Here is a 12736-nt window from a genome sequence, read left to right as displayed (position 1 = left end):
TTGTCTAACTCGCAGAATTTTCAAGTATAAGGCATTAAGTGACAAGTCTTGACGCTACGGTGAACGGCGCCGCAATACTGGTACTTCACGTTTTTATCAAGAGAGCGAAGTATGCTGGAGAATTATTGCGTGGACATGCTTCAGAGTCACTGTGTCTTAGGGCTTCATTCCTTCCACGTCGAAGTGAAAGCAATGACGTCGTTACTTTCGCAGGAACTGCGGCACCTTTTAAATCCAGTCTGGATACTCATTAAAGATGTTCGTGGTCTTCCATTGCTCAGCCAGTCTCCCCAGCAGGCGCGACATAATGATAATCCTGGGGTTCCTGCAGAAGCCACTGCGGCAATATCACCATCAGCGACAGCGGTATTAGGAGCAACAGCGGCAACTGCTGCTGTGCCCGCTGCTCCTGCTGCGCTTTCCACTGTACATGCAAGCGAGATAAAAGGAGCCCGTGACGAGCTGCAATCTAGGGGGCAATCTCTCAGTCAGACGAAAAACCCTCCAGAAGCTGTTTCTCAGTACTTTGCCCGTGCTCATGCCTTTCGAACAGTTTTAGAAACCGAGCCGAAGGAGCTATCTTCTGCTTCAACGGCAAATGCCATCAGATGGAATGCAGGCTTTCTTTGTTTCTGGGGGCCGTCAGCGGCTGATCAAAACGAGCTTAAAGATTTTATTGAGGAGCGCAGATTCAGAGTTGAGCTTCATCAAGCAGCAGAAAGTTCAGGACGTACGGACATATCAGAGTCATGCTCTAACAGCACTGATGTTCGGTACCGAGAGAAAGCCACAGGGCGTATGCCCACAAAGCCGCAAAAGGCTGCAGCTGGAACTCCAGCAAAAGCCCGAAGGCAGACAGCAAAATCACAGCGCTCTGCAATAAACCCCGCAGAGAGCAGTGGGCCTTCAAGTACCTCACCTCCAGGCTACGTTAATTATTTACTAGCGTCTCCAGATACAACGCGACTCCGGCCTCCCCTTGCAGTCGCCTCATTCTGTTTGACGGCATTATCTAGCTGTATGGCCACTCACCTTGTATTCTGCACTGATGTTCTGCCGTTTTCTGGGCACCTAGTCGGAAAAGAAGGCAGCGAGACTTTTCAGCCAAGACATATCAAGGGTCCCGAGTTTATGGAAAGTGGTGCCCTCATGTCAATAGAAATCAGGCTTGCAGAACCGCTCTTTAAAGGTTTGCAGCCGGGTGCTTCGCCTAGGCCAGCGGCGTTTCATCAGGCAAGGATTCCACGAAGTACGGCATGTGGCATGTGTTGCATTTCTTGAGAGCTGTTAAGTACTTTTGTTCAGCCAGGCGTATGTCCACGAGCGAGCAAAATGGATAGTGCTGAATATCTTCGCATCCTAGGAGATGACTACAGCTGTGATGCTGCAACTTTGCCCGTTTGTAGACATCAAGGCGTTGATATGCATCGACGCAGCTGAAAGAGAATACGGAAATATGCTGTCACATATTCAAAAATGTGCGAATTTTTTAAAAACGGAAGTTTATACAAATCGCATAGGTAACGTTTCAGTAAGCGTGCTGCGGCTTGTTCTGCAAGGTCCGCGTGTGCTTCAGCAAGGCGACGTGGTGGAGCGGAGTGTCCCCTTGCTGCTGCCAAAACAAGAAATAAATCGCTTATTTCTTGTGGCCCCGCTGGAAAGCCGATTGGCTAAGCAGGCGAGGCAATTAGGAGAGAAAGATAAAGATCGATGTTCGAGCGTTGAAAAGCTAGAAGGTAATGACACTAAAATGAGGTTCGCGACATCGGGAGAAGTTGAGGCTGAATCTTTGACTGGCTTTCTGGTCGAAGATACCAGGTAAGCTCCACACAAGACGTAAACTAGTTGACTTTCACTAGATCTGCGGTGAAATATACGCGATGAATAGTTCGGTGGTCCGGCCTGCAAGTGAATGATTTCTTTTGGGTAAGGATGCCTGGAAGGATGACCAAGCGCATACATTGCCAAACAAGGCTTGCCGATGACTATCTTCCCAGTAGTGTCTCTAGGCTGTTTCTTGTTCATTTGGTAGAGCTGCTAGGCGTGCTGCGGAATTGCAGGCTTCTCTATGGCGTCATTGAGGGCTGTGCTAATGGCTGCTTAGTGGATGCGGCGAAACTCCTGTTTAGCGTGATGAAAGAAGAGAAAGGAAGCGGCTCAAGACTGCTATACAACTCTTGTCTGCGCTTTTCTGATAGACGCTACTCTGTGGCTAACCTTGCACAGATTATAGACTTGAGAACCCCGTTGCGAGAGCTTGTCACGTGTAGGGCGCTGTTTGATAAAAATAATGCTGCTGCGTTGCCTGTTATTTCTGGTCTTTCGAAACTGCAAATGGCAACTTTCTTTTCTCGCGCGGCTGACCTCAAGTGCCAGGATCTGTTCCCCACTGCCGAAGAACTGCAAAGTATAAGCGAGTTTGTATCGAAGCAAAAATAGAAGATTTTCTGGCGTCTTTAATCTCGTATCGCTCCACGGTTCCAATCGCGGTTGGGGCTCTTCCTGCTTGACTCGCTGCATGTGTGCATTTTCTTTTAACGGACCCGCTACCTCGGGCAAACGAAGAGTCGTACTCTTTGATTAGCATACAAAGGCTCTGCTCTACTCGCTATGCGCGTGAAACTCTCAGAGGTCAATATTCGCACCTTCACATAAATTTAATGACATACATTGTATATTGTTACGTTATGCCGTGAACGACGCAATAATTCTCAGTGTGAGGGGGTAAAAAACGTTCAGATGTAAAGTTAAGCCTAAAGCCCCGCAGCCACAGTAGTAAGGGTGCTCCTAAACGCCGCAGCTGCGGAGACCTTGCAACACGCATGGCATCCTTCCCAGGAAGTTACTTTTAGCCCTCCTCACAAGAGGTGCACAGTTAATTTGAACGGACAGCCTGGTCGGGGAAAGGCTTGCGTATCATGGATCTACAGAGTAACTTGCTACTGCTCTTATGCCAGAAAACATTTGCACTTCGGCCACAACCTCATACTTCACAGAAGGCTGTAGGTACGTACTTACAAGCTGCGGTAGTTAACATATGCAGGGCTTTCTGTTTGCATAATCAACCCCATCAAAAGTTGTTTTATCATAATTGCCTATTGATTGGAGATTTTTGAGGTCACTGCCGTGGCTGCATCATCCTGTGGAAAGCGGTAGCATCCTTGGCATCATGGTACCCCGGCATTCACATGGTAAAGCGGAACTAACCTGCACTTTGTCGGCCCCTCACAAGCAGTGGAGAGACTAGAAGCTGCAGCTATCTGTGACCTGGGCAAACTTGAGATCACCCACCAGTGAAGAGCAGGCGCTCACTATGACAGCTCCGGAATTGTTGCTGTGATTCACGAGCGTAGCCGGGGTACGACAGACGAAACAAGAAAATACTTTTGTGCAAAACTTTAGAACAGCTTCGCTTCTATGTATAGATCCTCAATGCCCATCTTGAAGCCGCTGTTCCTGGTTCGTGGGCTCATTCATCGGAAGAGTTGCGAGGGTCGAGCTGCGTGCGCTTATGGATAATTATGCAAAGCCAAAACGCAAAATATACATGGCAAAAATATATGGATTTGTTAATCCATCGGTCCACTGTATCTCTATGTTTCTGGCTGTTGAAGACCAACTACTGTGTGCAGACACCGAGCATGCCCTCCGAGTCGGCGCCGCCCGCCACTTCAATGAACGACTCCAACTAATTGCTGTGATGACCGGCTTCACTGACGGCTATTTGCTTTGTACTATTATCAAGTAGTTTTTGATGTTGACTTAGAGATGACAAGGCATCGCCCTCATAATTAACCCTCCCCCGATGAGCTAGTACTGGGAACAGCCATATAAGAACGCCGTCATCCAAGAAGGCACTGACTTGCCCAGTGTATTATTGCCATCCTTATTTATTGTGTCTTCCAGTTTTGTCTATGTCTGTATGCTCTACGAAGCAGGCGCCTATCGGCAGGCCTTCAAGCTAGGTCGTTGTCTAGCTTGGGTGGTATGAAGACCTTGTCGAGAAAATGGAACTCCACAAGCTGTAGACGCACAGTCAACTGCCTCCAGGTGCATGTTCCATCAATTTAGAGGCAGCTGCTGCTGCTACCTGCAGCAGCAGCAACGCCTTCCGCGGAAGCAGTTGTTGTCTTGTGATGTCGCGCATGCCAATCAACCTTATTGCAAAACGTAGAACACCGCTGGGGCCAACATAGTCATGAGGCCAGGGACATGGTCTAGTAGATACCGGAAGGATGTCGGAAGAATGCTTCAAGAGGGAAAACGATATCTCCACATGCTGTATTCAGGAGAGCTCCAACGCCACCTGCCTGTACACGTATCAGGAATATATGCAGGCCAATACTCTGTGGCTGTTCACGGCGTTTACAGAGACTCAACTGTAGTACATTCGTGCAGCAGGGGCCAATGTGAATGCAGCAGCTGCAGCACCGTGGGAGCCAACCGCAACAAACGACGTTCTTCGGTGCTTGGCAAAGTGGTTGCTTGCCGGACGCCCTGTAGACTGAGAGCGTCACCGGTGCGAATGACAAAGGCAGTAGCACAGGCAGAAACAATGAAGAAGACAGAAGGACGCTCTCCGGCTCCATTTTCACCGTGCGCTAGTTTTCCTGAAAGGATGGCGTCGAAAGCAAATCAAGACCCAGCCTCAGCAGCTACGAATGCTATAGGAAAGCTGAGGCTGGCTTTTTATCACTTGGCTACCTTTGGACGGACGCTAGCAACGACGAGCCTTGCAGATGAGAAAAGTAAAACCTCATGTTTGGAAGGCGACGTTTTTGCCATTAGGGCGTGGACATATGTGCAGCGATCCCAGAAGCAGCAACAACAGCAGCTATTGCACCAGTGGCTGCATCGTCAACACTTGCATATGCCGCTACAGAACGAGCTCTGCATGAAGAATTCTGAGCTTAACAGTTTGACCCGGACTACTACGGTGAAAAGCACCCGCAGTAGCAACAACGGCAGCACCACAAGCACGTCTAGCGGCGGCAGCAGCTACAGAGTTCAGCTCGGTGTTTACAGATCATTGGGGGGTTTAGAAGTTTCAGAAGCGGTGAGAATCTCTTCTCCTGAGAAGGCACTGAAGACCCATCGCCTGCGTCAAAAGGGGACGTGCCACGGGACACTTCAGAGAAGTGAGCCGTCTGTTGCTGCCTCTACTGCAGCTTCGCTCGGGCAGTTCTCAAATGCAGCGCCTACTGTTGAAGGATGGGCTGATTTGAAAGGCACAGTGATGCCGCCCAGAGATATCCGCAGGAAGTCAGAAGCAGGGACATCAGTTAGCCCCGCCAGCGCTGCAGTGCCTTTCCGGTCGTTGTCACTTTTAGCAAGAAGTGGCGCATTGCTCGCTGGGCTAGCTACAACCTCTGCTGCAACCACTGCCGTGGAATCCGCTTCAGAAGCCGCTGCACCTGTAGCTGACACTGTAGCGCGAACTGCGGAGCACTTAGTCGTATCTGCGTGCAGCACCTGCTCCTTGAGCTCCGCTTCCGCTTGGAAGAAGTGGCTGCAAATACTCTCTGAGGCTGATCCACAGCGGCGGAAGGAGCTACTTCTTGAATACCCACCTCTTTGCAGAAAGCACGATAAGATGGTTGAGGCTTCAAGTCAGCCTCACATGCCACTGCTTGTGCTATTCAGGATGTGGCGGTCTCGTCTAATGAATTGACGCAGCCAAAATTGGAGGCCGTCGCTAGCTCCTTTTGCTCTTTCACAGTAGTTGCAATGGCCCATAAGCAATATGGGTAATTGGATGTGCCTATGTTTCTAATACTGCCACTATCGTCTCTTTCGTTTCTGTGGCTGCTGTTTCTGCTGCTACAGGCAAAAAGGTCTGCGTTGTAAGCTTTCGACAGCTGCTGCGGCTCTTAGAGGCCGCTGCACTGCACCCGCATGCCACTCAAGATGCCATAACCGTCTTGAGGCAACATGTCCGACTAGGAATGACGAATAATACCACAGCAGCGGCAGCGGGAGAGCACACAGGAGCAGAAACAGCGGAACCTTCACCAGTCAGCGGACAAAGTACTTTGCTGCCTTCTCTCGCCTCAGTGGCAAATGCAGAGGCTGCGCAGTGCTTGGCATATGTGGAGAGTGGCTTGACAACGCTTGCTTTAGAGAAGGGAGCACAACTACTACAGGTAGGTCTCCTGCTTCCACTGCTAATGTTCTTACTGCTTCAGCAGCGACTTCGGCGGCTGCCGCAGCGGCTGCCAAATTCAGTAGTCACACGTTACAGTGTCATTATTGGAATGTGTCTAAGAAGGATACCCGCTTCCTGGACTACCAGCTAGCAGGTGTCTGGCCGTGCTGGATGAAACTGTCAGTGTTTCTGCTGCTGCAGAGCTTCCGAGATTTTGACTGCACAGAAAGCTTTCTCCTGGAAGCGGTGGCTGCCGGCGCAGCCCCACGTGTTGGGTCTGCAGCACCTCGGTGGTGCTTCAGGGTGCTTGACGGGCCATTGCATCCGCCTCCTAACCGGCAAAAGAACACTTGGCAGCAGCTAGAGAGCGGATCGCTACTAATATTAAAACCTGTCGACTCGGTGAGTGTGGGTGCTGTGGCTGCTGAGGCCGGCTCCGCTGTTTTCTTTGCTGTGACACAGGCTTTCACAGCTGCAGTTACCTGCATTATTCTTGCCGATATGGTTGCAGTCGTTGGCATTAGCGCCGTTGCTGGTAACTGTGCTGCTTTTATCCTTTATTGCATCCATCGGTTGTTAGGCCTGCTGTGTGTTGCGTCGTGAGTTCAGGCAGCAGCATTCGTGGCAAAGGAGCTGCGGCTTCTTCACGGTCGCTCGTTTGACTTCGCTTCTGTAACAGTTCACGCTGCAGCGGCAGCATCTGAAGTACTACAGTCAACCTTTCATCCGGGCTCCGGGCTTCCCGTGCACCAAGGGCATGAAGGAGATCTTAGGATCACGGAGGAGCGGCAGCAGCTGCTGCAGGCTTTGCTTGAAGCCACAGGAGAAAAGCACAACGTTCGTTGCGTATTCTGTGGTCTCACGTTCCTTGTTTCTGTCGAAAAACTTCTTCAGCGCTCACTGGACTGTCCAAACTGCTCAGCAGGAGCAACATCAATGCTAGCGGCACCAAACTGGAAAGCAGAAATTCGCAGCGAAATGGAGATAACAGCAAGAGCAGCTGACTATCCCTCTTCCTTAATCCAAGGTCACAGGCAGAGCGAGAGATTCAAGTACAGGGACTTGCGTGAAGTGCTGCAGCAGCTAGATATGGTGGGATGATCCGCCGGTGGCAGCTGCTGCGGCTGTTGGCATTTCACCGGCTGCTGCTTTTCTTTTCAGAGCTGTCTGTGCGTAGTCTCCAGAAGAATTAATTTCCCGGCAGCTGAATCGGTTTCAGATTTAGTTGTATTTTCTGCTATTCAGGCCACATGCTGGGCATCAGACAGATATGCGCTGGAGGCACCGGCCTTTATCGCATCCGTATGCAGCAACAGCAGACGCCAGGCCCTTAAGGTTAAGGTGCACCCTTGCGTATCTTTAGCAGGCGAAATGTTTCAGAAGAGAGGGGGCGGCAACGAAGCGGAGTCGGCAGTAGCAGGTGCTGCTCAGAAAGCGGAACAGCAACAGCAATATCTACAACATGAATCACAGCATGATGGAAAGGCCGGGTTTTCGCTTCCTGAAGGCGCGCGGTTCTGGGCAATGCCTGTATCATTCATTGCTGCTGTTCATACTCGCCAAGTAGAAACCCTTGAAGGTTTGGCTGGAGCCGCTTCGATGCAGTTGCTGTCTGCACAAGGCGCAGCAGAAACAAAAAAAGGAGCAGCAGCACCATCAGAAACTGCTCCTTTTAGTGGAAGCCATGTCTTAAGGGTTCTCACAGCTAACAAGGGCAGCAACAAATCCTCTAAAAGTATTCAGAAGGCTGCAAGTCTCGCTGCCGTGGTCGAGGATGAATTGGCAGTGTCGACCTGCTCTACACAAGGCTTGCATTCAACAGTATCACCGGCAAGGAAGGGTACAGAAGCGCCAGACGCAGCAACAAATGGTACAGTGCAGGACAAAGAAGCACATCGGAGTTTATTGGGACTTTCGAAGAGTTTGACTTTCCGACAGCGTGAAGCTGTTTTTGCAGCGATATCTCGAGAAAACCGTATCGTAACTATAGAAGGTATGCTGAGCGGATCTAGGAAAATGTGTGGTTGGACACCCCAGGTGTAACAGCTGGCCTCTATCGATGCGATTCATTTGCAGCTAGCGCTGACAGAGAGATTTTCTCTCAAAACCATTGTTGCTGCTGTGGTTGGTGACTACTGCTGCAGGACCTCCAGGGACTGGGAAGACAGCTGTGGCTGGTGCAATTGTTCGTGAATGGGTGTCCGGGTGTGCATACAGCTCAGCCACCCATTGTAAGGACACGCACTGTGCATGCAGATCTCCCATTTTTGTTGCCGCAGGAACTCATGCGGCCCTTCGGTCTCTAAAAAATAAGCTGGATGAGGAAGGTACAATTCAGCACATCTTGGCTCTCGGGCCGTCTCGACAGTTGCACTTGAGAGTCCACAACAAGCTCACTGCAATAGTGACTGTGGCAGTCGTCGCTACGTTGGAGGGTCTTGATGCCTGCTCTTTTTTTGTATGTAGGCGTACGCACAGTTCGACTTTCTGATGAAGTCTCGGTGGTCGCTGCGTTAGAGACTCCTAGCGCCACACAGAAAGTAAGCTCTTCCCGCTAGAATTTGCCCTCCATTTCAAGCTGGCAACCTGAGGCAAATACTAAAAACGATTGAGCTCTTGTTGTTCTGTGTACTGGTCTTGGAAGGGCCAGCCAGCATTGGAGCACTGTAGCGGCGCATTGTGGGTGTGCAGGCACTGGTGCTTTTGGACACAGTCTACCAGGTGAGCTGCTGTTTTCGCTGCTACCACTGCTATTTATTCGTGAGGCTGTAGCCGCACCCTGGCACACCTTACTGGATGAAGTGGAAGTTTGAATGCGCAAGTCGATGCTGGCTATAATAAGGATGCCTTTGCAGTTGCTGTGCTGCGGCGTCTGAAGGGCCATCGACTGGCAAAGCTAAACTTGCGGCCTCGTCGGGTTCTCGTGGATGAAAGCTCCCAACTCACAGGTACGTTCTTCCAGCAGTCTCTTCAATGTCGCGCAGACTATTTGGACTCCGTCTATTTCTCGCTTTCTGCAAATTTCTTGAGTGGCAGCTCTTCAATATCCTCGCCAACCTCGCAATTTTTCTACCTCGAGCCTTTATTGTGCTGTATTGGTACTGACTACTCATTATGGATAGCTTGTTGCACTTCTATATCTAATTAGTGCCTATGGATATCTAATTCTCATAGGCAGTTTATCGTGCCCCTATTTTTGTAACTTCAGTGCAAGGTTTCTTATAGCCTGTTTGCCCTAGGCCCTAAACCCACTTCAACAAAACTCGCCTTATTCAAAATATGTCAGGGTTAACTTCGGGTCAAACAGTTTGCGAGCCGCTTTTCCCATTTGAGATGACTGAGCTTGCCCAAAATACGTGCCTCTGGCTTTCATATTTTTGCTGTAGCAGCACAGTACATTTGGATTTTTTCATCTTTTTTCCTTGATGAGCTGCTGCCTTTGCACTACGCCCGACTCTTCCTTTCTAGGTGTACGCTCCTCTTACTGCCTAAGAATGCAAGTTTTGGCGAAATTCGTTTTTTTCGCAGAGTTTGCAGGCCTTGGGGCATTGGTAAATGGCACGGACTTGGTGGTGTTGATCGGCGATGAGAGGCAGCTACCACCGGCGTCTGCTCTGCCTCCATCTTCGTCCCCTCGTTCTCTATTTAGCGCTCTTAAGGGTCAGGATGAGTCTCTGTTTCTAGGCGTTTGCAGTTGTTTTCGTTCTTTGGTATATCAAGGCGAAGCGCAGAAGAGGATCATGATTTGCGTTTTGGTTGAACTTGCAGGTGGCGCATGCAGGTCGGTACTCCTTAATCTCCAATTTCGGATGCCTCCCCTTCTCGCTGCTTTCATATCTGCTCACTTTTATGAGGGCATGCTTCTCACTCATCCTGGGCGTTTGGGCTCAACGTTGCTGCCGCACAAGCCCCCAAACCGACCTGAAAACGAGCAAAAGCAAGAGGGGCAGCGCGCAGCCGCTGACTCAACCTCTCTGTCGGGATTTTCTGATGGCCCGCTAGCCCCACCAGATGCCACCAAAGTCGAGAGCCGAAACTTCTACGACGTTATAGGTCTGGCTCAGTGTGAGGTGTTTGCCGGAAGCAATCCTGCGAATGACACTCAATTCTTAAAGGTGGACAACAGCAACCACGAACATAATTTTCCGTGGCCTGATGGCAGCGAAGGTGATAAGGATCTGGCCAAAAAGCTTTTGGAGCAAATGGACACAGAGTTCTTGTCTTCAGGGCCTGCAGGCCCGGCAACCTGTTGGTCACAAAATCCGCCTTACCATGCGATTCCGGAAGTTCTCCCTGTTCTTTTTGTAGATACCTCACTTTGGGCGTCAGGCCCGACAGGCATGTTGGCCACGATTGAGCTACCCGTCTTGACCACGGAGTTAGCAGCTGCAGCCCTCAGCTCTACCGCTGCAACCTCTCCAGGAAGTCCCACAGAAGGATGCAGGCCACTTATGAAGAGTCTACCTGCGGAACAACGCGTGAAAGGCTCTCTGCAGAATCCTCTGTCAGTATTCGTTGCCACAGTATTGCCTTCCTACGTAATATTTTGGTGCATCATATGTACTAGTGTCTAGCATTGGCATCGCTTACGAGGCTTGCATTGGGTGCATTATCTGTGTTGAGTGTATCGTGCTGTCCTTTTATTTTAGGTGGACTGTGTGGTCTTTACTGACTCGTTCAAAGGTAAAGAGATTAAATGAATATAGTAGTTTTTGTGCATTTCTTTGATGCATGTTTCTCCTCAGAGAGGCTTTTTTGGTTTACAGATGCGTGGAAACGTTGCTCAGTTGCGGTGCCTCAAAAGCAGAAATAGCAGTGCTTACTCCGTACCAGGCGCAAGCGCAGCTCCTTTCACGGATTCTGCACCCTGCGGTAAGTGTTACTGATTGCATGATTAACAATGGAGTTTGCTGTGAAAGTCATGTCCCCCGTCTGTGACTGCAAGTGTTACTGATTGCATGAGTCACAATGGAGTTCACTGTGAAAGTTGTATGCTTGCGATTTAGGAGCAGCTGGATGGCGCCCAGAAGCCTTCAAGGCGTTCAGGTCGATTATGCTTTGTTCAGCCTGTGAGAACTACATTTGCAGAGGCCATAGTATTGAATGTTGTGGCTGGCAGGCCTTGTTACTGGCCCTCTTTAGATAAGACTGAATAAAATTGGCGGTGACATTTTATGTAATTATTGAAACTTGCATGAGGGGCTTTCCCGCTCATCTGATGTAGGACTTGTGCGCTTCGCAGGCTCTCGACGTGCTAGATGAGAGATGCCGCCCACACCCGCAGGTCTTTACTGTTGATGGATTTCAGGGCCATGAGAGAAAATACGTCATCCTCTCTGCTGTCAAGGGGTTTCGTAGGGTATGCACTTTAGCAGCTCAAGGCCCTTACAGTTGCTGTGTGTTGGCAATAACTAGAAATAACACCAACATGAGTGTGTGGGGGCGTGTCATGCGCATGCATGTTTGTTAACCGCTGAGTCTGAATTGTGTGCTAGGTTGCTCGACCTCTGTCTTCTCTTTTTCAGATTTGCTAGCGTTTTCTCTTATGGCCTTTTCCTCTGAAAATTCGCCGAATAGTTGCTTTCTTTTTATCAGCTTTCCCGTCAAGTTACCGAATGCTGATTTTTTGCAGAGTGACCATGAATTCTTCCTGTTTGACCCGCGACGGATTAATGTTGCATTATCTAGGGCTAGCGGAGGCCTCATAATCATTGGCAATGCGCAAGCACTTGTCGACGCCTCGCCTACTTGGCGCGTAAGTCTCTTTAGGTCACATACACTGCTTCCGCACTATGTTGTAAAGGCAGAATATCAGAAAGAGGTAAGGGCAAAAAGCCCAGCCATCTTGAGACCAGCTGAAGGGAATTGATGCCCATCTACGAGGACCGGTCGCTCACAGCCCCACAAGGCTCTCGCCATGTGCTGTATAGAACCGGCTGTATTTTGCATCATATTCAGCCCAGTAGCTCCCTAAGTATTTCTGTGTTGGATGCCTTCTGCAGAGCTTTCTCCTATTCTTAAGGATGCTTGGAGCAGTGTTGCCGTTGGATCATCCCTCCCTGAGGAGGAGAATAACAGAAGGCATGTTACTTCCTCGCTGCAGGACACCCCAGCATGTCAGTCTAAACCCACGGCATACGTTCAAATCTGGCAAGAACACGTCGCTGTTTTTTCAGAAGGGACACAGAAACACGGAGTCGTCTCCTTGCTAAGAAAAAAGGATTTTTTGCGTTTTCTAGTATTCAAACTTTGCACAGTTGTTGCATACACGGAAAAGTAGCCACTGCACAGTCACTGCATACAACTGCACTTGCAGTATCAGCAAATGTAACTAAGTGGGCAGTGCCGTCGTATGCGTCTCTTAATTGGAATTAAGGACCGAAAGACGATTAATTAGAAGCAATACCTTCTCTCCGCGTCAAACGGCCGCACATGCATGATAGGGTTTTCACTGCACATCCCAGGACCTACTAGTTTGTGGGACACGGCATATCAGATTTTGTGCATTTCAACAGGTTGCCGTGGTAGCATGGCGCACGCTTGTTGACGTTGTCTACAGATACAAGTCGCGCAGTTTTATGTTCTTGAACT

General features: G+C 49.7%; 2 protein-coding genes across 2 annotated transcripts; both read left to right on the top strand.

The window, feature by feature from the left end:
• Positions 1–192: 192 nt before the first annotated feature.
• ETH_00021430 (uncharacterized protein) lies at positions 193–2439 on the top strand (the record flags this gene model as incomplete). Its single annotated transcript, XM_013374513.1, has 3 exons — positions 193–1189; positions 1560–1818; positions 2061–2439. 3 exons carry the CDS (start codon positions 193–195, stop codon positions 2437–2439), a joined length of 1635 nt encoding a protein of 544 aa, XP_013229967.1.
• A 1759-nt stretch (positions 2440–4198) lies between these two features.
• ETH_00021425 (RENT1_NEUCR Regulator of nonsense transcripts 1 homolog ref|XP_323582.1| h (ISS), related, related) lies at positions 4199–12425 on the top strand (the record flags this gene model as incomplete). Its single annotated transcript, XM_013374512.1, has 15 exons — positions 4199–5609; positions 5827–6143; positions 6347–6547; positions 6755–7237; positions 7391–8138; positions 8290–8376; positions 8612–8685; positions 8837–8866; positions 9024–9093; positions 9674–9805; positions 9914–10649; positions 10891–11017; positions 11152–11214; positions 11388–11499; positions 12148–12425. The coding sequence occupies 15 exons, from the start codon at positions 4199–4201 to the stop codon at positions 12423–12425; spliced, it is 4869 nt and encodes a 1622-aa protein (XP_013229966.1).
• Positions 12426–12736: the final 311 nt, after the last annotated feature.

This window comes from Eimeria tenella, genomic scaffold (genome assembly GCF_000499545.2).
Source record: "Eimeria tenella Houghton genomic scaffold, Eth_scaff21, whole genome shotgun sequence".
NCBI classification, from domain to species: domain Eukaryota; phylum Apicomplexa; class Conoidasida; order Eucoccidiorida; family Eimeriidae; genus Eimeria; species Eimeria tenella.
This window is presented reverse-complemented; position numbering and strand designations above follow the sequence as displayed.